Source organism: Camelus dromedarius, chromosome 32 (genome assembly GCF_036321535.1).
Source record: "Camelus dromedarius isolate mCamDro1 chromosome 32, mCamDro1.pat, whole genome shotgun sequence".
Classification (NCBI taxonomy): domain Eukaryota; kingdom Metazoa; phylum Chordata; class Mammalia; order Artiodactyla; family Camelidae; genus Camelus; species Camelus dromedarius.
This window is the reverse complement of record NC_087467.1, coordinates 21,168,328-21,190,220: the sequence shown is the minus strand read 5'-3', so window position 1 is coordinate 21,190,220 and position 21,893 is coordinate 21,168,328. Positions and strand designations below refer to the sequence as shown.

General features: G+C 45.7%; 1 protein-coding gene across 3 annotated transcripts in view; it reads right to left on the bottom strand.

Moving 5' to 3' along the window:
* The window catches only part of PTPRM (protein tyrosine phosphatase receptor type M), a 605,094-nt gene that overhangs the window by 106,149 nt on the left and 477,052 nt on the right, over positions 1–21,893 (bottom strand). For all 3 annotated transcript variants that reach the window (XM_031439160.2, XM_064481603.1, XM_031439166.2), the window contains 3 exons: positions 20,709–20,860; positions 15,760–15,834; positions 10,720–10,907 (listed from right to left, as the gene is read on the bottom strand). In XM_031439160.2, coding sequence (XP_031295020.2) covers positions 10,720–10,907; positions 15,760–15,834; positions 20,709–20,860 — 415 coding nt within the window. The remainder of the gene's footprint in view (positions 1–10,719; positions 10,908–15,759; positions 15,835–20,708; positions 20,861–21,893) is intronic.

Here is a 21,893-nt window from a genome sequence, read left to right as displayed (position 1 = left end):
ATCCTTACAACGGGTCAGTGGGGATTAGAGACGTAATGGTATGTTGATCATAGACACCTTCTAGACATGATGAGGACTTGATACAAAACTGTACTAATATCATACTGTATCCTCTCAACTTGGAGTTTCCAGTGTTTTGGAGGTGGGGTGGGGGTTAGAAGCGAGGTTGGGAAGAGGTTGAAATGGGGAAGAGAGAGGAAGACGAACGAAGAGGGATAGAAATCTCCTTGTTCAGAAATGCTGAATAAACTCAAAACTGGTGAGACAGGGCCAGAGAACTGCCTGTGGGCCCCCAGTGATGGCCCTCAACACACCAGTGACCACCAGGCTGCAGTTCTCAGGCAGCTGCTCAGGGTCTCCCACTGGAGAATATCCCATCCGTGGAGATACGTCAACCAACAACCATCCCATCCGTGGAGATACGTCAACCAACAAACATCCTATCTGTGGAGATACGTCATCCAAAAAAACACCCCATCTATGGAGATATGTCAACCAAAAAATGTCCCATCCATGGAGATACATCAACCAAACCAAGGTGACAGCATGACTTATAAAATCAGAGGCATCTAGGAAGCACCTGTCTTCACAACTGATTCAGTTGCTTCAGGGAAGGTGAGTGACTCATTCAAGGGTCCAGGGTTAGGGTCTCAGTGAGACTCTTCAATGATGTGACTGGTCAAACCCTTGGACCCAAGTCTTCTGATTGGCAGTCCACAGTCCTTTCTACTTCCTAGCACTATTCTTTGGGGAAAAAATAATCGCCTTTTCAACTGGCGATTTTTCTGCATCATTTAGTCAAAGCTTAAAGGTGTTATTTTGGTTCTGCCCAGAGGTCAGAGATTCAGTCCGCAAGCCTGTCACTGCTCTGTTGTATCATCTCACTGAAGAAAGATTCACCCTCTTCCGGAGAAGATCTCTGTGGAAACCGTGTGCTTTCACACACAACTCACATCTGTGCTGCATTTCCTCCCTCCCTCTACTGGGCTGGTCAGCAGTGATGTAACAATGCAGGGAGAGAGGCAGCTGGTGGGATCTGTGACTTTCAAGAGTGGCAGCTTGATTTTAGCTTATTGGTCCTGGTGGGTTTCCCACGAGCCAGGCTGGCCAATAGATACCTGCCGAATCATCTTCCCGCACTTCTTGACAATGAAAAACCAGAGCATGTAAGAGTGGCCTCCTTGCGGAGCTGGGACACTTAGCGAGGTTAACCGGTAGAATCTGCTGCTGCTAAAATACTGAAACGAACCAGAGTTGGCCCCGTCAGCAGGGCCCCCCGGGTTGGATGGGTCTTCTGCCAAAGGACTGAACACTTCAAAGCAAATAAAACTGCATGGAGGAAAATCACACTCCTGCCATGAAACTACAAGTCAAATCAATAAAACACAAGGTTAACTTCTGTATGTCTGTATTTCTGGTGGTGTTGCAGGGGGAAGTCACTTGGTGTCGTGGAAAGAACACAGAAAACCAACTATGGTTACCAAAGGGGAAGGGGAAGGAGTTGGGGATTAACAGACACATGTTATTATATATAAAATAGATAAACAATGAGGACCTACGGTATAGTATGAGGAACTGTAGTCAATTTCTTATAACTATAATGGAGAAGAATCCGAAAAGAAAAAAAAACGGAATCAACTTTGCTGCTGTATAACTGAAACTAACATTGTAAATCAACTACACTTCAATAAAAGTATTTTTTAAAAAAGAAAGAACATGGACTTTGGAGTCAACAGATTCTGGAATAAGTCCTACCACTCCAAAGTGGGATGACCTTCAGCAAGTTACTTAGATTCGAGCCATTCCCTCATCTGTAAAATGGGTATGATTCTAATGTGGTAACACCGTGGTTGGAAATCTCTGTATCTCCCTCGATCTATTTATCTGTGTGCGTATCTTTGCAGAGGGCTAGCAATTAGGAATTAGACCAAGGTAGGGACCACCAACATCATCACCAAGATTCTAGGAGCCAAGCAAGATTCTGAGAAAAGCCCACCCCTCAAACCTTGTTCCCTGCTAACATACATCTTTGATGACACAGATTCCTTTCAAGAGCTTTGAATCTGTTTGATGACATACAGTTTCTCTCTTGGAACAGCCTTGTTATGAAGTGCACTGACATCTCTAGGTGATTCTACACGTTTTCTATTAAGGGATTAAAAAAGAAATTAAATCAAACATGGGATAAAAATATTGACGCTAAAATTTTAAACACATGGTTGGCATTCCGCGAGTAAAGTGATCAGATGAAGCCACGCCATTTTTCCCGTTTGTAAGTGATCAGGATTGTAAGGTTCGGGTTGGTCAGCGCAGTTTTTCCTGGCTGGGTGCCACTAACCCACTTGATCCTACGTGATAATCTGTACCATTCTGAATAAGTATTTTTAAATAGGTCTATTCATCTTTAATTTCATCTCCCTTCTAGGGGTATAAGTGTTGAAATACACAAAAATCAATTCAACAAATGTAAAGTAACTCATATTTAGTAGTATATCTCAACTATCTATTGAACAACCTAACATATAGTTTACAACATTATCAGTTAACATATTGCCCACTGCATTATCAATTAATATATCACCTACCATGTCATTCAAACGCCAAGCTATGAGACCATGGGTGGACTGGTGTTTCTGACTGGGAGACTGGGGAAGACTTCAGAGGAGGCAGCCTGTGAGTGGGGTCTGGAGGGATCTGGCAGCTGACTAGGAAGCCGGAAGTCCCTCCAGGCAGAAACCAGACATGAAGGGTGGCCCAGAGCCAGCAAGGTGCTTAGCGTGTGAGAGTCGGCGACTAATTCAGAGGCACTGGACCCTGCAGCACGTGGTGGAGAGCAGCTGTAGTTAAAGGTAAAGCCTGGAACACAGGCTGACATCACGGCATGGAGGGCTGAGTATGTTCTGCTAAGGAGTTTCCAGTTTTTGCAAGAAATCAGATGTGATGCGTGTACGTTTCACAAAGAAAACCGGCTGCAGAGTGGAGGATGGATTTTAAGGAGACCAGCTGTCAAGAGATAAGATGGGGGGCCATCCCTAGGGTGTAGGCAAGACAGGAGGGCCAGCCAGTGGGCTCGGAGAGGCAGGGATGGGGTGGAAATGGTGGGAGGGGAGGGAGGTGGGACTTGTGAGCTGCTGGGGTGGAGGTGAGGGAGAGGGAGGGCCATGTGACTGTGCCCAGGGCAGCTGGACCACATCAGCGGGAGGTGACAGCATCCAACTGGTACCAGATGCACATGAGGTCGGCAGGTGCTGGGACACAGCGGCCCTTACAGTCCCCTCTGGGCCGGGCCGGTGACTAATGGCATCTGACACTAGAAGCATGTTAACAAGTGGAAAAAGTGCTTCACTCCTCCCAGGGGAGATCAAGAAAGTTCTACTAAGTAACTTCAAAAGGGAAACCAGACAGTTGACTCAAAGTGCTTCAAACTGGAACGCGTCTGCCACCACGAGCTATCCTCAGAGGGAGGACGGAGAGTCGTAAGAAATAACCATTTTAAACTAAATTTGCTGAAGCTTTCTGAGTACATGATATTATCAGGGGCGTGGGCAAAAGGGAACTGGATTAAAAGCTCAGCTAACACATCAGAGGTCCTGGAAGCAAGCGTGACAAAATGGATCGTGTGACAAAGAAAACAAATGCTTTTATATTCGTAGTTTGGAGAAAAAAATCTACCAAGTATTCATAGTAACATCAACCCTCTCTGCGGCGCTATTTGAAAATACACAGAAATTCTGATCTACGGAGAAAGTATTCATAAACACATACACCTGCTTGGCCCCAAACAGCTTGAAGCAGCCTCAAAATTCCAGACAGAAGTTTTTGCCATTTTCTTATGGAACCGGCTCAACATAACCACAACAATCAAAGGATAGAAACACGACAGAGCTCACTTGGCTGCTGCAGCCACTGTCGGAGCAGGTGTTGTGATTCCTAATGTATCTGCCGTGCCCGCCAAGGCTCCCCCAACACCCCAACCTTGGCTTTCGATGGTTTTGCTTTGTTTGTTTTGTGTCCTGTGGGACAGAAAATAACCTGCAACTGATTGTGGCGGCTGACTGACGCAGCTGGTGCCCCAGCGTGTGACGCGGGGACTGGAAGCACATCTGAAGAGTGGGGGCCAGAGGTGAGTGGGAGGAGGCCCCCGCCGTGGCCCACCGTGGCCCACACACAGCAGCAGGGACCAGCTCTGCTGGCAATGCTTCTGCCAGGTACTTAACACGAAGCATCTCTCGTCCCACCTGCCCCGGCCTCTGTGTCCAGAACCCCACAAAGGGTTCTTAGAACTTGTCTAGAAGAGGCTGCAGTTCTCTCTCTGCTCAGCAGCCTCCCACGGGGAGAGACAGCACCACCAGGGCGCCCTCCTCCCCGGGGCTGCTGCCTGCCCGCCCGCCCGCCCGCCCGTGGATCCTGCCCGTCTTCCCTGGGGGTGGGGGCCCTCCCCGCCTAAGGGCATCTCAGCAGGAAACAGACTTCAGCCTCTGCGGGGAGGAGGGGGTTTTCAGGGAGTGGTTTTCTTCTTTCAGTTTTCCCTGGCTTCCCTGAGGTGGGAGGCAAGAGTATCATTTTACATTTTATTTTATCTTATTTTATTTTTGAAGAACATTTTAAATAAAACTGGATCTTGGAGGTCAAGTGAGATGTTTTAACGACAATTCCTTCCGAGCTTGCCACGACTCTGTCCAGCAGATGAAGCATCAAACACAGCATCGTGCTTCCATGGAACAGAATCATTAGTTTTACTTAGAAAACAGGGGGAAGGAGGAGGGGGGGGAAACATACAATCCATACATGTTAAAAATATCTCCAAGGAGCTAGCTACAAGATGCTAGACATGCTCAAAAAAAAAAAAAAAAAAAAAAAAATCCAGGTTCCTTGGGAAAAGGCAGAAGTTGTACTTAAGCCTGAAGGTTTTGGCATAATGTCTCTGACCCGCCGGTTTACACTGAGCAAAAAAACAATCCCCACGTTCAATTATAAAATTCATCCTCAGTGTTTGGCCCCTGGAGAAATAACAGGAGAAAAGCAGGCAGGATAGTGCTTTTTAAATATATTTGGACACAGACGTACACGCGCACATACTTTCTGCAGAGTGGCTGCAAGAGTGACTCAGGTTGATGCGTCTCAGCTCTAGTAACTGGTACATTTTTGGGCCCCGGAGGGATACTGATGACTAGCTAAGGAACCAGTGCCAGCCGTGATTTTTCAGGAGGCCTGCTGTGGGCAGTTTTACCTTTATCTTCATTTTACAATGATAGCAACATGGATTCTTTTAGAATTACAGGACTACTTTCCTACTTAAGGTTAATGCTTTTTTTTCCCCCCCTGCTTAGACCCTGGAAGACAGGATCAGTTCAAAAATCAAGGACCCAAGAAGGGCTTTTGGGGGTGACAGAGGGGCAGGAATTCTAACGCTGCAGGGTCCCCACTGAGCGGGGGACCCCCTCCCGTGTCCCAGGACCTAAGGCAGCAGGGAGCGACTTCCGGCTCTGCCCTGCCCCGTGGAGGGTGAGGCCGCGGTTCCGGGCAGACGGAGAGTCCGGAATCTCCCTGTTCACTCTGGTGACAGAGGCCCGGGTCTGCAGGGCAGGACGGCTCAGCCTCCGCTGCTCCCTGGAGTGCAGCCTCTTCTTCCTACATTTCCGGTGAAACCACGGTGTTCCCCGAGGGCTCAGCAGAGACCGGGCTGTGCCTTTGGGGAGAAAGGACCAGCTCCTCTTCTGCACCAGCATCACGAACTCGCTCCTCCCACTGGGTCTTTCTCCTGAGATCCCCGACCTAGTCTCCGCTGACAACGTGCCATTTTCTGTTCATTTCAGCCTGGTTTACTTGTTCTGTTGTGATTCATGTCTGAGGTTCCTTTGAATCAAATTATTGCATTTCCCTGGTGAGAGATGCCACATGCCGATCTCGTTAGAACAGAATCGGATAAAAAACTCGGCACTTCGTGCTGCTCTGCCTCACCCCCCACCATGTTTTCCCTCTTGTTTAGACGGACCCTTTCTTCCAGGGTGTCGGTCAGTGTTTGGACATTTCTGTCTGGGGAAAGATCAAGACCCATTAGTTGAAACGGTGTCAACAGAGAGAGAGTCACTATTTCAGAAGGAGTTTATCATCTAAGTGGCTGGTGCCTCCAGATGTCCATGGATTGAAGAAAACCAGAAAGGCTGACTGGGCGATTACACTGAGCCAGGGGGGCAACCGGAGGCGCTCCTGCCATTTTACCCCCCGGGATGCCTCAGGATGGAAGTAATTCATGGCTTCAACAAGTCTCAAGGCCAAGCATCGCACCGCATTCTTTGAATGGGGACACAGCGATGTGGTTCATCTTACACTTTTTCAGTAAATACACATTCCTTCTCCCTTTACTTTCTGGGTGTTGATTGTTATCTTTCAAACAGTTCCTGTACGCCTCATATAGCGGCGTTAAAAAACCGAGCTGTTTGTATTAACAGATCTTGAGCCAAGTACAGGAGCGAGACTCACGTTACCCGAGTCCCCCTCCTCTTCCCGTGGCAGTCAGGGTGATGTCCGAGCTTCTCAGTGGGCCACACGGGGCCCTTCATGACGGAGCCCTGACTGACCTCCATCTCCTGCTTTCCTGTCGGCCTGGAATCCCACTTTCTCGCCTCCTCCTGGCCAACTTCAACTCTTCCTTTGAGGAAAGAGTCATCTTTGCCCAGATTTGCACCCCAGGGCTTCAAAGCACTGCTGATTAAGATCTCTCTTATGGGGTTTCACCAGGCGTGCTGAAGCCACCCCTTGGCTGTTCTCTCCTGCAGCCGGCGCCTCCTCTGTGTCCCCAGCCCCGGGAGTGTCAGGTCCACCCCATGTGCTTGCTATTCTCTGCTGAACCGATGAGCACAGCTTGTTAAGTTCAACCTCCCCTCAGGTCTGACCTTGCAAAGACACTAGTGGAACCACTGTTTTAAAAAAGTGCATTCTGTGGTCTGTAGTTCTACCCTCCCTTAGGACTTTTCTAACTTAGATATGAAAATATTATTTCAACAATAAAAGATGACAGCATAAATATAGCAAAAATTGTTTTACTTTAATTTTTAATTTTTGGGGGGGTAATTAGGTTATATTTATTTATTACTTATTTGTTTGTTTATATGGATTGACCCCAAGACCTTGTGCATGCTAATATGCACGTGCTCTCCCACTGAGCTATACCTTCCCCCAACAGCATGTATTTTAAAGTATTAACTGAGTGTTATATACACAATGACTACTTTTTAGTGTAAGTATGTCCCATGCACTATTTGGGACATACTTATACTAAAAAGTTCTTCACTGTTCATCTGAGGTTCAGGTTTAACCTAGCAAACTGTATTTTACCTGGTAAACTGTAAAAAAAAAAAAAAAAAAAGAGTAAGTCCCAGGGATAGAATGTTCACCACTAGGAATACAGTTAACACTGTTACAATAACTTTGGTGTGAAATCCATAAGAATACCAAATCACCACGTTGTACACCTGAAACTAATATAATATTGTAAGTCAACTACACTTTAATTTAAACAAAAAAGGAAAAATACTTAACTTTTTGCCTCAGTTCTCAAACTCTTTCTACACAGAATCAAACCCACCTACTTATTTAAGTTACTTTTCCATGGGAAGTTTTGATGAAATATGACACGTGGTAAAGGAATGAGCTGGTCCTACAGATGAAGCAAACAGGCACTGAGCCCTTCCCATGAAAGGCTGGGCTCAGTCCACCCAGAGCACGGAACACAGGAGAGGTACTGAAGTTGTAATGGACACAGCTTCCCTGTAAAGAACACCGAGTGAACTCTCTCCCGGATCCGATTATAAATTAGGACTTTCCTCTTAGACTAGTTAATGCTTCAACTGAATGCCAGATTCAATTCCAGCACTTACGATGCACTCAAGGAGTTAAGCCTCAAAATAGCATTATGAGGCTGAGGACCTAGTTACTCCATTTTACAGATGAGGAAACAGGCCAAGAGTTTAGACAGCTCGACCCAGGCTGAGTTGGAATCCTGGCAGTTTGGCATCAGAGCCTCGTCCCAGTCTATAGCCTCTTGGTATCTGACCCACGAGATTCACAGAACACTAGACAGTCACACATGCCTGACTTTCAGTGTGGTTACTTCACATCGAGAGTCAAAGAGATGCATTTGGTTAGTGTTCTGAAAGCCAAATGAGCTTTAAAACATTCCACTTAAGGATATTCCAGATTCACACTGGAATAAAAATTCCCTGGGGTTAGAGAAAGTGGACCGGGGTAAATGCAGCTGGGACCTGCTGCCACCCCGTTAACACATGCAAGTCTGGCTGCGCCTCAAGGGGAGGTCTGGGCACCTAACTCGTGGTGCGTGCAGGCCGGGGTGGTGAGGGTAGGACTCCGGGCTGCAGGTGAGACCCGTAGCAGGTGCCCCCCGTGCCCGCATCCTCTCTAGGGGTTTACCCACGGACCAGCACCACTTCTCACGTCCCGCTTGCTCTGTCCTGCCCTGATTCTCCCGCCCACATCTGCACCCTGCCCTGCAGGAGGAGGAGGGTGACACCCAAGAACCTGAGAATCACTGAACGCTAAGATTATTCCCGCCACAACTTCCACCTCAGGTTTCTCCCAATAGCACCTTCCTATTTGTTCCTGATTTCCCCTCTAGTATATGTTCTTTCTTCATTTTTTTTCCTTCCTTCTTAAAAAAAGAAAAAACTGATAATGGTTTTGGCATTAAAAAGTTTTTACTTTCTCTTCCTAGCTTTGTTTAGATATAACTGACATAGAACATGATGTAACTTCAAGGTGTGTAATGTGGTGACTGGATTACCGGTATATATCACTGTTAAATAGTCCTCTCTGATCTACTGAGAAAAAGTTTTTTGAAATGTAATTAATACATTTATTTCACAGTATAACAACTCTTAATGAATCATCAATTATAACATATTGCTTAAGATGAGTACGAACTGTTTCGGTTGCACTTACAAATCAGGTTCCTTCAGGAGATGTGAATAGGAGCTAACTTTCTGCATACTGTCAAATAGGCACCATCTGTGGCGCGTCACTGGAAGTCCTAAGGTCGGTATTTTAAAATGGTCCATGAAAAACTGGACTCGGGTTATTTTATGAATTGTTATTTGAGCCTATAACTAATCTCTTTGATGTTAACATCTTTAATAAACATTAGAGCCATATCTGCATTCTGAATGCTGGATAGACCTAAAGACTTCATCTCTATTCATTAGGCTTGTATTTTCTCAATAACCTAATTTTGTCTTTCATAAGATATTAATGCTTTTGGAAGTCTTGCTCTTAATCCTATTAATTCCTAAGCCAGCCTTTGAAAGTGCATGAGGAAATATGCAAAGGCAGTCAATTTCACTGAATTATAAAATTAAATGGGTAAAGGTAAACCTAAGAACTTCAGGATGGCTAAAATGCAGAACTTCACCTGGAAATACTTCCTGGACTTAAATCAAAGCCTTGGGGCCTGGCTTGTGTGAGTTTCCTTGGCTCTGCAGTCTTCTGAACTGAGGTCACTGGCAACCCACGCGGACACACGTGTCAGCAGAGCAAGGTGCGTCTGGGTGTTCGCCTGAGCTGGACAAAGACCTGCATTGCAGTGGTGCCGCTCTTACTGCTGTAACGAGCCTTTGTGACTATGCTCAGTAATGCAGCTAAGCCCAAGACAACAGAGCATGTGGGGCATAAAATGAAATATCGTGAATGTCCCCACAAAGGAGAAAGAAGCAGAGTTTTCAAACTGGAACTGATTTTGAAAAAGACTCTAATTCCAGACAAGACGTTCCCCAGTCGTGAGTGAGTCAGGTAGACATGGTACCAGAAATCCATTCTTAGGTATAAAAAGCCACAAAGCTACATGATCCTACACTTCCTGTAAGCACGCTGCTGCTCCTTTAACTTCACCAATGACTGTGAACTAATTTTATTTAATAAAGTAACAGAGATCCAAGCCCTTTCCTGTGCTCCTCTTACTCCCCACTCACACACAGTCTCTCTCTCTCATACACACACCTCCCCCCCCAACACACACACTCAGTGATGGCGTGCTCTTTTGAACCAGACTTCTCCAAATCAGTGAATTCTCTTCACTCTATGAATGACTTTCCAACAGAACTAGCTACAGACAGAGGCTGTGGAAGGGGTGGGGTACATTTTGCATATGGTGCCAGAGTCTACATCGCTGTTCCTGGAACCCATCCCTCCCCACCCGCCCAGGGGTGTCTGCCCCAGATCCCAGGACGGCGACCGGCTCCCTGGGCTGGTGGCAGTGACAGCTGTCACAGCCTGACACCAGCCGGCCCCTCTACTCCACCCCGTCTCCCCTGCAAGGCGTCGCTGGTTGGTCTGCAGTTGTCTTAGGGGGGCAGCTTCTTTCTGAGATAACACTACAAAGTGATTGGGATTCAACACCAGACTTAATTTCAGGAAAAGCCAAGAAAGGTGATCAGGAATGGGGAAGGAGCCTAGCAGGCCTCTGTTTTCACTGTAAATTTATGCGGAACAAAGAAAAAGGTGGCCTATCCCCCCTTTTCCCACTGAGCGCAAGATAGCTTCCCAGTGGGAAGTCTCACCACCGGTGGAAGTGGACGATGAGACACTGGTCTTGTCCTGGCCGGCCTCGTGGGCGCCACCGGCTGGCTGGACATGCTGTGCGCAGGACACCTGGCGCCAAGTCCTGGGCGGCGGCGAAGGAGCCCCAAGGGATGCGGGGCCCGTGCTCACCTCGTACTCCTCCTTGAAGCCATAGCCTTCGGCGCACTTCATCTGCGTGATGTGCTGAAGCAGGTCTGCCACCCGGATGGCGGGGTGCAGCTGCCCGGTCTGGTAGGGCACGTCGGCCGGCTCGCGCTTCTTGTAGGTGTGGGACTGCACCAAGCTGCTGGTGTCGCTGGCCATCGTGTGCGACTCGTCTGGGGAAAGAAGGCCGTGGAGAAAGTGAGGGAGGACCAGGAGCTACGCCGGGGTCGCCGAGAATCTAAGGAGTGCTGCGGACATCCCTCCACCTACAGCTGCGCCGGTCCCCATGATGGCTCAGCAAGAAAGGAAAGTTAAACGTTTAGAACCTTAAACGGGGTTGGCAGTATCGACAGGGATGAGGCAGGACTCTTTGGTGGTTTTTGTTTGTTTGTTTGTTTTTTAACAAAGCAGTCCAAACGATATGTTGCTTTCACAAAGCTAGTTGGTAAGAATCCTTCAGCCTTCGGGTGCTAAAGTTCATCGAAGTTTCTGTCTGAAACTTCACCAAGGCCTGGTGCGAAGCCAGTCTTGTAACCCTACGGAGATTAGTTAACTGGTTTGGATGATGACGTGAATAAACTCTGTACGAATGTTCTGTGAGCAAAATAAAAGTGCACAAGATGGGTTGGCTTACAAAGCTAGCAATGAAAATGTGGACTTGATACGGGGAGAGGGGAGGGAAGTTGGTTGGATGAGTCACTTCACATGCGCCAGGATCAGAAAGCTGGACAGAACAGGATGGACCAACACAGCACTCATGGGATGTTCTACGGGAGCCAACATGCAGGCCAGCACACAGCAGAACCAGCTGGCTTCGTCCGAATCTACAGGTAAGACCCCCCACCCCAGCCCCCCACACCTTCTCCAAGGGGCGGGCGCGTGGGGGAACTTACCATTTATAGGCACTTTTAAGAAGATACATATCAGGAGAAAAGAGGAGGAGAAAAAGGAAACAGGGCATAAGCAATAGTACTGCGTGAATGATTACAGGTAGTTTTTATTTTGTGCTCTAATCTGACGGTTAAGTTTTCTACTCAAAGGCGGTCAGAGGGCAAAGCCTCAGCCCCCCCCTCTCGTCAGGACGGAGGTGTTTAATTCAATAACAAAAAGGAGGCTAAATAGTGTCGTAATTGCTCTTCATCCCCCGTGAACCAAGTAATGACTAAATAAGTCGTATTTGCATTCGACACATTTTTCTCTTTTAAATTTCTTAAACAAGTCAACCAGATTGTACTGCAAAATTAATGTCAAAATTTGGTCAAATAAGCCTAAAGAGGCCATATTTTAATGGAAGACTCCTAGTAAATTAGATTAATGAACTGCAGAAATTGTAGCTATTAAAAAATGTCTTACGCAGGACAGTGCTATTAGATTAAAAGAGTTCCACATTCTACAGGTTAACTCATTATAATGCTGAATCCCTTTTGCTGTTTTACGACTGAGGATGTGTCTCATCAAACAATAATGCGAAAGGCACTTAAAAGGAGAACGTTAAATCAAAATTGATTTCAGGGATAAAGTATGAAAACATGTAAGAAAAGGTATGTTCAATTAAAAAAATGACCAGATAGTTTATCAGTAGGGAATTCAGCTACGGGTTTTGGTTTGTTTGTTTGTTTAAGCTGAGAAGTTTGGCTCCGAAGGAAATTTAGTTTAAGGGCGCTTGACGAACTGGGCCTGGCTTTGAAATCTCACTTCTATCTGCATTGCAAAGCACCTGGGATGCATGGTATGAGGGTGGTGCACAAGTGTGTAGCCATGTGCTGCTGCTGGAATGGTACCTGGATCACTACGAGGTGGCCAAAGACACAAAGACAAAATAAAAAAGGTGGTAGTTGATTTCATGACTTTTTTCTTTTTTCATTTGGATTTGCTTTGAAATTCCTACGTTCCCATCTATTAGAACAGCTGCAGATAAACTGGGAAATGCTCAGCAGCAGATCTGTTCCTTGGCAACTGCCAAGCTCAGAGCGGGGCAGGGCTCCCTGCTGAAGCGCTGAGCCCCTGGAGCGTTTACCTGGGGGTTCTGCTCTTTATACTAAAATAAATGGGACACGCATGAGTTCCTCCCCCTGCCTCTCTCTCATTCTTTCAGACCGGTAGCTTTTGGGATGAATGGAACTAAATACCCTCCACCGTGGACTGATCTTCTCAACTCCCCCTAGGTGAATCATGTGGCCTTTCACGTGGATCCACTGCAGCCCTGCGGTCCTCTGACCCCAGGCTGAGGCATCCTTGGGCGTTTCAAGACCACAGAGCAGCCACCACCGTATCATCCCCCACGGCACTGACATCTTGACCTCGTTACTGTGCGGACACATTTGAAAGCACTTAAACGCTGCCGAGGCCACGTAAGGAAGGAGCGCTGCTCCCTGGCACGGAGACACCGCAGGCAAAACGGGCTTCTCGTGTGGCGCCTGCTCTGCAACTGGGCCACTCACACTGGCAGAAGATCTTGATTCCATCAGAACTGGTGATTAATCAGTTTCCTCTGACTTCTTAAGAAAGAATTAGTACTGATAAAATACGTCATTTGTCACTAACTTCCTATATCTGCTAAAAATTACCCACCAATAATTTTTTAATTAAAAAAATTATGCCTGAGAGGAAACCAGAAATAGAGCTCCTCACTAAAAGTTCTGATGGTTTTCTAAGACCTGAGAATTCATTCTACTGACATTCGTCAATAAATTATCTTGAATTTTCAACAAACCAGTTGAAAAATCTTGAATTGGAATGAATGTTGTCTTGAGGGTGGAGAAGGGCCTACCTAGCTATCCATTTATCCATCCATCTAATTTTTTTTTTGCAAGAAAATGATATAACTTGTACTAAAGCTTTATACATTAGGGCTGGGCACCTTAGCCCCTGACGATAAAAAGCACTGGTGGATTTAATTGTGCTAAGCTCCGAGTCCCCACAAAACATTTCTTCTCATCCTGGTGTCAATTAGAATAGCACTATGCCCCCAAAATGCCAGAGGAGACATACGGCTTATCTTCTCTGCATGGTTTCAAGTGATAATCTATGTGATATACAGGTTCCCTCTGCACCCAATAACGTGGTTCCCAAGCAGCGCCATTTCTGAACATTGGAATGCTGGTACCCACTCAACACAGTAACAGTTATTTGTTGAGCTGGTTGACTTGCTTTTCACAATGCGCTTCATTTTTGCTACCTGAATTGTCTATTTGAGCGATTCTCTCTCTGAAAAGAAGCCTAACCAACTTTAAAAGATGTCATTAGCGTTCGGAATAACAAAGCCTCGATTTTAAAAGATGGTATTGGTTTAATAAGCTTATCTAAATCCTGCTGTGAAATCTGAACATTTTCTTCCCTCTGACAATGCACAGCACAGCTCCCCCCACTCCCAGCTCCCCCAAGGTCAGCACATCTACTAGAGGAATCACAGAATGAATGCCAGGCGCACAAAGAAATATCAAATCCTCACCTATCAAGAGATTCTGCAAACGTCATCTGCATGTAGACTTCATTGTTCGGGTGCCTAAGATTAGCCCGAGCCCCTCACTTATGAAAAGGAGAAAAATGCAGCTTTCTTTCCCTTACAGTTGGTATTAAAAGGCGGGGACTTTGGAGGGTTTTGTTAGTCTTCAAAATAATGCCAATTTAACTAATCCAGTTTATGTCCATTCTTAAAACTTCTGTCTGAGTTCATTTTTTCCCTCAGGCAACAAACTGACTTCATTAAGCCCAGGCAACGCCATAAGGGGAAAAAAGATCGCTCTCTATACAAAAAATGTAACAACTTAGAGAATAGAGAAGCACAGAGATGTAAACCCTTGTAGCGAGAGGCAGGACGCAGGTGTCGCACAGCTGAGGGTGGAGTCTGGCCGCGGCAGCGTCTTAGGCTCCTCGGAGCCATTTGCGTTGTGCTCCTTTTCGGCAAGGTTAGCGGCAGAAAGAAGACACAGCCGGGATACACTTGGGTCACGGTGTGTCTCAGAGGCCACGGCAGCTCCCACTTGTTTAATTCGACCACATCCAGGTGATGGCACGCCTCCTCATGCTTCTTGTACTTGGACAAACGGGATTTTTTTCTTTAACCCCCCCACTGGGAATATTTCCTACTCGCCATGCATTCTGCCCCAGTGGGCTAACATTTCATTTCATTTCCAGTGACATCTGACACAAGATAAACCATGTGATTAGAGTGTCACCATTCACTGTGCTGTCAACAACATCAGCTCCTTTGAGATGCCACGGAGTGACAGACACTGGATGCTGGGGCAACCTGAGTGGCCCCGAGGAGAGGTCGGGGGCCAAAACTCTACTGCGATCATTTTTCTGCCTAACATGTGGCATAATCAGAAAAATGCTGCTTTGGAAATTGCAGTTTTTAGTGCTTAGCAATAAGTGAAGATAATAAGAAGCTATTTTCACTTTCATGGCTGTCACATTGGACAGAATCACTCTTACAAGTGCACAGCTGAGTGATGACATAGTGTATTTTTCCTTGGGATCAAACTTGACTTTAAATTCTGAACACTGGAGCCGGGATAGCTCATTTGAACCTTTTGGTGTCATTCCCAACAGACAGGCGGCAAACCCTTCTTATCAATGGAGACTGTCTGGAGAAAGTTATTTTATATGCCCACCTCCCACCCCTCCAGACCACCTACCACTCCCCTTGTCCCGGTTACAATCCCCACATCAGGCAAAATTAAAACTCCCGTCTCCTACACAGTGGCCGCGGACTTTCTAAATTACTCCTGTAATAAACTGTGATAAAGGGAAATGTTCTCACCTAAAATTGCAGTTGGCACAAATGGGTCTGTCAAACATCATAAGCGGGTCAAGGCAGAGAAAGTAAAAAGAGAAAGAACAGTAAATGACGATGAAAGGCCCCCCCAGTCTCCCCGCAGAAAACCGCAGCAAGCGTTGGGCTACAGCACATCAAACACGAAGCCCCTCCATCAGCCTGGACAGCAAAGTGGGCGCTGGCCGCTTCCGACTGCTACGGGGTCTCGGGGCGACGGAGAGATGGAACGTGGAAAAACCCGTTACCTGGGTAATAGGAGTTAGGCACCGATGTGCTCAGTGTGTTCGTTTTCATCGTAAAGGACGACGGTGAAGACACGGCTGTAAATAAGACAAAGGCCAGTCAGTGGGGGGCAGACGCAACACCTGGAAACACCGCCCTGCGCTCACTCGTGGGCACCGTGCCGGGCGCACTGCTGACCCAAGACCCGTCGGAGACGCACCCACGTCTGTGTGGTCAGCGCCGTCACTTTCCGCAGTCTCGGGGAGCTACGTGTGCTTTAGAGGACATGCCACCTTCTATCGCACACCTGGCCCCACAGCGGAAGGAAAAACCCCACAACCACGGCCACCGTTTTGGACGGAGAAATTCATTAGACTTCCTTTTTGACTTCCAGCCTTTGCTTTTGGGATTCTGCAATCATGCTGAGCTGATTTTTTTTTTAAACAACTAAGAGTATGAGAATTATCTACACATGGCTTGTGGAGAATATTCTGAATTTTTTTTCATTTGCTAAACCCTCGCCTTCCTCTTACTTGGGATTTTCAGAGAGCTTTTCACGATGCTGTGATCTGTTTCATGAAGAATAAAGGAGACGTTCCATGCACATTATTTTTAAGGTGAAACTGCATGCCTATGTTCTGTTCTGTTAGTCATTTAAATGCTTTTAAAAAATGCCTATTTTTCTTCCAAATCTTCCTCTGAAACACTCAAGATTTAACGATTACAACTTCTCTTCCTCCCATTATTAAGAGGTAAAGTCAATCTCATCCAATTTGTCTGATTCCATTGAAAGTGGATACTTCTTATTTTAAAATATTTTTAAACTCTCGTCAACATCTTAATTGATTAGTGCTTTTAAAAACACTTTAATTTCATTAAAGTGTAAAGATAACTGATTTGAATGTGCTCAAGTGCTCAAGCTGGATGTAAGTGTACGTTTTAATTCCTCTGATGAGTTAATGGTAGTTATATGATTAATTTGACGCTGAGTTCCTGATCAGGACACTAATGCCCACCGACATCGCTGCTTCACGGGAAGCACCACCACATCCCTGTGGTTCCTGCGCGTCATCTCTATTCTGACATGTTAATATACTTTCCCTCTCGTGGAGCCGGTCCCTTCAGATAACGTTTTCACCTGTGTTCATATTTTCAAACTGTATAATTAGTTAATGGCAGAACCAGAAACAGAGCACAAGCTGCCTGTCATTTATAAGTTCTTCTAAAATAGAGACGTATTACATTTAGAATGTATATTTGTGGTAAGCTGCCAGGTAAAAAGAGAGCAACTGATGAAGATAAGGACAAAACACCTGAGTATCTGTAAAACACACCAGGGTCAGTGAGCATGATGCCTGTTACCCACTGACATGTTAGTTTGTCCTGTAAAAATGTGCAAAGCAGATACAAAATAACTATGCTTATTTTCACCTTTAAAATGTATTTATATATATTTTTATAAATATTTATTTTATATATATTTAAAAATATGAAAATAAATTCATAGATTAGGAGCTTGGGATTAACAGATACACATTACTATATATAAGGCAGATAAACCACAAGGACCTACTGTACAGCTCAGGGAACTATATTCAACTTCTTGTAATGAGCTGCAATGGAAAAGAATCTGAAAATGTATATATACGTATGTATGTGTGTAACTGAATCACTTTGCTGTACACCTGAAACTAACATTATGGATCAATTACACTTCAATAAAAAAATAAGAATTAAAATTAAAAAATTAAAAATATATATCTTAAATACTTCTTTTTGGATAAAAATTAAACCCATTCCCACTATACATGTCTACTTTTCCCCCTTTTAAGTAAAACTCCTGTTTGTTTTGGCAGAGATTACTCTCCACTCTCATAATGCTCGGGCTTAGTTTGAAATTCTCCACCTTCACTCTTTGCACTGTTTCATTCCTAAAAGCTGCTTGCCTCCCAACCCTGAAAGATCTCAAACGTATCCAGACTTGTAATAGGTTTGGGGATGGAAGCCTAGTTGTCTAATGAACACCTTTTAATTAATTAATTAATTAATTATTGAAGTTCAGTCATTTACAATGTGCCAATTTCTGGTGTACAGCACAAGGTCCCAGTCATGCATACACATACATATGTTCGTTTTCATACACTTTTTCATTAAAGTTATTATAAGATACTGAATATAGTTCGCTGTGCTATACAGAAGAAACTTGTTTTTTAAAATCTATTTTTATATATAGTAGCTAACATTTGCAAATCTCAAACTCCCAAATTTATTCCTTCCCACCCTCTTCCCCCAGTAACCATAAGATTATTTACTATGTCTGCGAGTCTGTTTTGTAAATGAGTTCATAATGTCCTTTTTTTCCCTTTTTTTTTTTTTTCAGATTCCACATGTGAGTGATAATCATACGGTATCTGTCTTTCTCCTTCTGGCTTACTTCACTTAGAATGACGATCTCTTGGGCCATCCGTATTGCTGCAAACGGCATTATTTTATTCTTCTTTATGGTGAAGAACACCTTTTCTGAAAGCTTCCTTTCCCAGTAACTACGCTCCTACCCTAAAGGCATCAAGAGGGTATCGGGACAAAGTTTACCCTTAGGGTCACTCCCCACGGATGGGATTCAAGGAGAGTGGGAAGAGAATGGAACTCCTCCTGCTGTGTTTCCTCTACCAGCGGTATTGATGGGAGGCATCAAATAACGCCTCAGGGCAGGTGAGCCCTGGATGCTGATCCCAGCCTCCGCAGCAGCCCTCCCTGCGTGGGCATTTTAGGATTTCCACAGAAACATACATTTTTAAAAAAGTAAATGTCAAATTAAATTTCCTGTCCAGAGGCAAATATTCCCTGTTGCTCAAACGTCAAACGCCTAGAAACTGCTAATGTAGATTTCTGCTCTTTGGGCAGGTAATTCCAAGTAAATTTATTTGTGAGGAATTTCACCAGGAAGCAGAAGGTTTGGAGAATTAATGGACTATCCTGGAAGGCAAGAACATGTGTCAGTGTGGTCCCTTTCATACTGATGTTCAAGAAATAACTGCTAGGACAAAAAGTCTTTTTTCCTTTTCTTTCTTTTTTTAAAACAAAAACCAAGATTTATTCCACTTGTTGCATTGACAGAAATTTGTTATAAGATTTTGGCTGTATTTTTCCTCCAGTCCATCTTATTTCTAACAGCAGATAATAAAGGTCATGCTTATATGCAGTTTTATCATAATCCCCAGTTAACTAATGTTTCAATGTTAAAGTCATCGATATTGAAATGGCCTAATAACTTTAATTTCAGACTTAAAGGTTTTAGGATATATTAGTTGTTATTGAGATTTCTTTGCTCTCCCAAGATAATGAAACCTTAAATGAGGACTATTACTATTTCTTGGGGACCAACAGATAAAATGAGAATAATTTCAGATGTAAATACATGTAAAACATAATCTTGGGAGATTTATCTCATCCGTATAGCTTACAGTAGGACATTATGACCTTTCAATAATCACAAACTTGGCTTAAATTCCACCCTCATCCCCCAAAGAACTGGAACAGTCCTAAAAATCCTCCTTTTTAATAAATACCTATGGGACATTTGTCACTGATTCCATGGAAAGGTGGCTTTCATAGCGCTAAATAGAGCTGTGACAAAAATTCTTATCTTGTCTGTTGTGGGAAGGACTTCTCCCACCCAGCCCACACAAATGCATTCTAAGTTGCTTTATTTGGGCCATTAAACACATTACATATTTTTTTTAATGAAAAATATATTTGCTACAAAAAAGCAGAGAAAATTTTATAAAAAAAGGGAGGCAGTTCATGGTTAAACCAAGTGCCCCGGATTCTGCCAGCTGCACTGAGGATGCCATGAAAGGGCAGAGGACACTGGTCATCATGAGGAGTGTGCCCTGCCAGTGTCTGGTGGAACTCCACACCAGCGGCCGGGTGTGCACACAGATGAATGAACACAGGGCCTCTGACCAGGGGCCACTGTGGACAGAAAGAAACAAGCTTTCTAGAAGCCTTGCTGAGTGTTGGGAAAGGCAGGCGCGGGAAGAGCGCTGACTACAGCGTGTGCGATGGGAGAGGACGCCGGGCCGGAGATGCGGCATCAGAACATGCCAAGTGGGTAGTCAGGTCGGCGCACGCACGGTCTGCGCGGAGTTCAGCCTCTCTCGCCAGAGACCATGGTTCTGTGCTTCTCTCCATCCCCGGCCTTATTTTTATTAGAAACCGAGATGCCTGCAAGTCCTTCCCCACGTGGTCCAACAGCCTGTGCACACGGATGTCCCACGGTAAGGAAACCTCTGACCCTGAACCCAGCTGAGCTGCGCCATGGGATTTAGTTTTTAGAGAAGATCACTGGGGCCCCAGAACCTGCTCTTTTTGTATTTCACACAATCCGAGTAATTGTCAGCTTCCTAAAATAATGCCTTGGACCTGGATCGCAGGTGGCAGCGTAGGAAGGTATTAGCTGAGCTCGGCTGCCTCACCTGGCGTGAAATGTAAGCCTTCTTAAGTGGAAATACAGTTTAATGTATTACCTGCCACAAACAGCCCTATAATAAAGGCAGACCTTGTCAGCTAAACAAATAAACAATTAGCTTGTTACTGCCATTTAGCAAACTGTTTTCCAACAGGCTTCCCCTGTGTTAATTCCACACCTGGCACACACACAAACAGGAGCTAAACACCACAAGGGAGGGTGACAAGCAAGTGCCCTCCTCTTGGGGAGGAGGGCAGCCTTGGTGCCACGGCTCCAGGTCACTACAGAAATGGCCCGTGGCTCCCTGTGCTCCCTGACCTGGCCCACGGCCTCCGACGGAGCCGCGGCACATAGGGACATCTCCAGGGTCGTCTAGGAAGGGGCATAAGAATGCTGTCGGGGGGTTCTGCTTCCTAACCACCCCACCCCCTCACCCCAGCACTACGGGGGGCCCTGGGGAGCCGGGAGCTGCCCGGGAGCCGGGGAAGCGCGTGCACTCACATCTCCCGTTCAGGTTGTGCGTGTCCATGAAGGAGAAAGCCTCGTCGCAGCTGGTGCCCTGCTCCGCGTAGCTCTTGTCCATGGAGCTCACCATCACCGTCATCTCCTGCCGTGTGCTGCTCATCGTCTCCTTCCGCTTCTTGGCCAGTTTCCTTCGGACAAAGAGCTCATTATGTAGACGTGCACGTGGGTACAAAGTGTGAACCGACCGATGATCGGGAATCACTTCTACCGAGTGAGTGGTATTCTTCCGTCACACGGAGCGTCAGGTTCTCTGACAAGTGCAGAGACGCAAGGAGAAAATACATTCATTGTCCTCGACAAAACCCTCAGTGACATTAGGAACACGCCTTTATGCTTCTCCTGCTAGGAGCTGAATTAAAACGGCGCAGGACCCAGGTACCACACGGTCATAATGTATCTACTAAATTATTTTCCACATTGCCATACTCAGGGGTCAAGAGTCAATCCCCCTTAGTAAGTATTTGCCAAGCCAAACTGAATCCAAGGAGTGAGTCTAAAAGGGACAGCTGCAGAACCAAAGAACAAACCTGGCGAGGGGTGATGCCAGCATAAACGGAGCGCAGCGCGAAGGGAGGCGCTGTAACACTGCCTGCGGGGGACAGAGACCGCTGATGGGCATATCCATCAGGTGGCTGTGACACTGGGCCAGACCCCAAATGAACCCAAAGCAGTTCCCCATCAAGGCTGGTCAACAGGGCAGAAGGTAAAAAAAGTCAAATTACTGGCTTCCCTGCAAAGTTTCATAGAGGACTGCGTCCCCAGGCCCCCTCCCTCGGTGAAACAGACGCAGAAAGGACTTGGAAGGCGGCGAGATTTGTAATTCCTTTGGAGACAGTTTAACCCTGGCCTCTCCATCATGCTCACGAACCACCAAAAGCTCATAATCTTAAGTCACAGAGACCCGAACAAAAGGCATTAAACCTAAGGGAAACTGACATTCAAATACACAGATAAAACACACTTTTCCAGCTCTTTATCACCGGAGGTTGTCTGACGCATCCAGGACAGACAAGAATAGAATTAGAGACGCTTATGAAGAAGTTATAAAGTGAGAGGATTAAAGAAGACCATGGCACCGTAATACCCAAGACACAATATCCTAAATATTCTAATTCTGCTTAAGCACTTAGCAGCGCTTACACAGGAAAACAGCAGCTATTT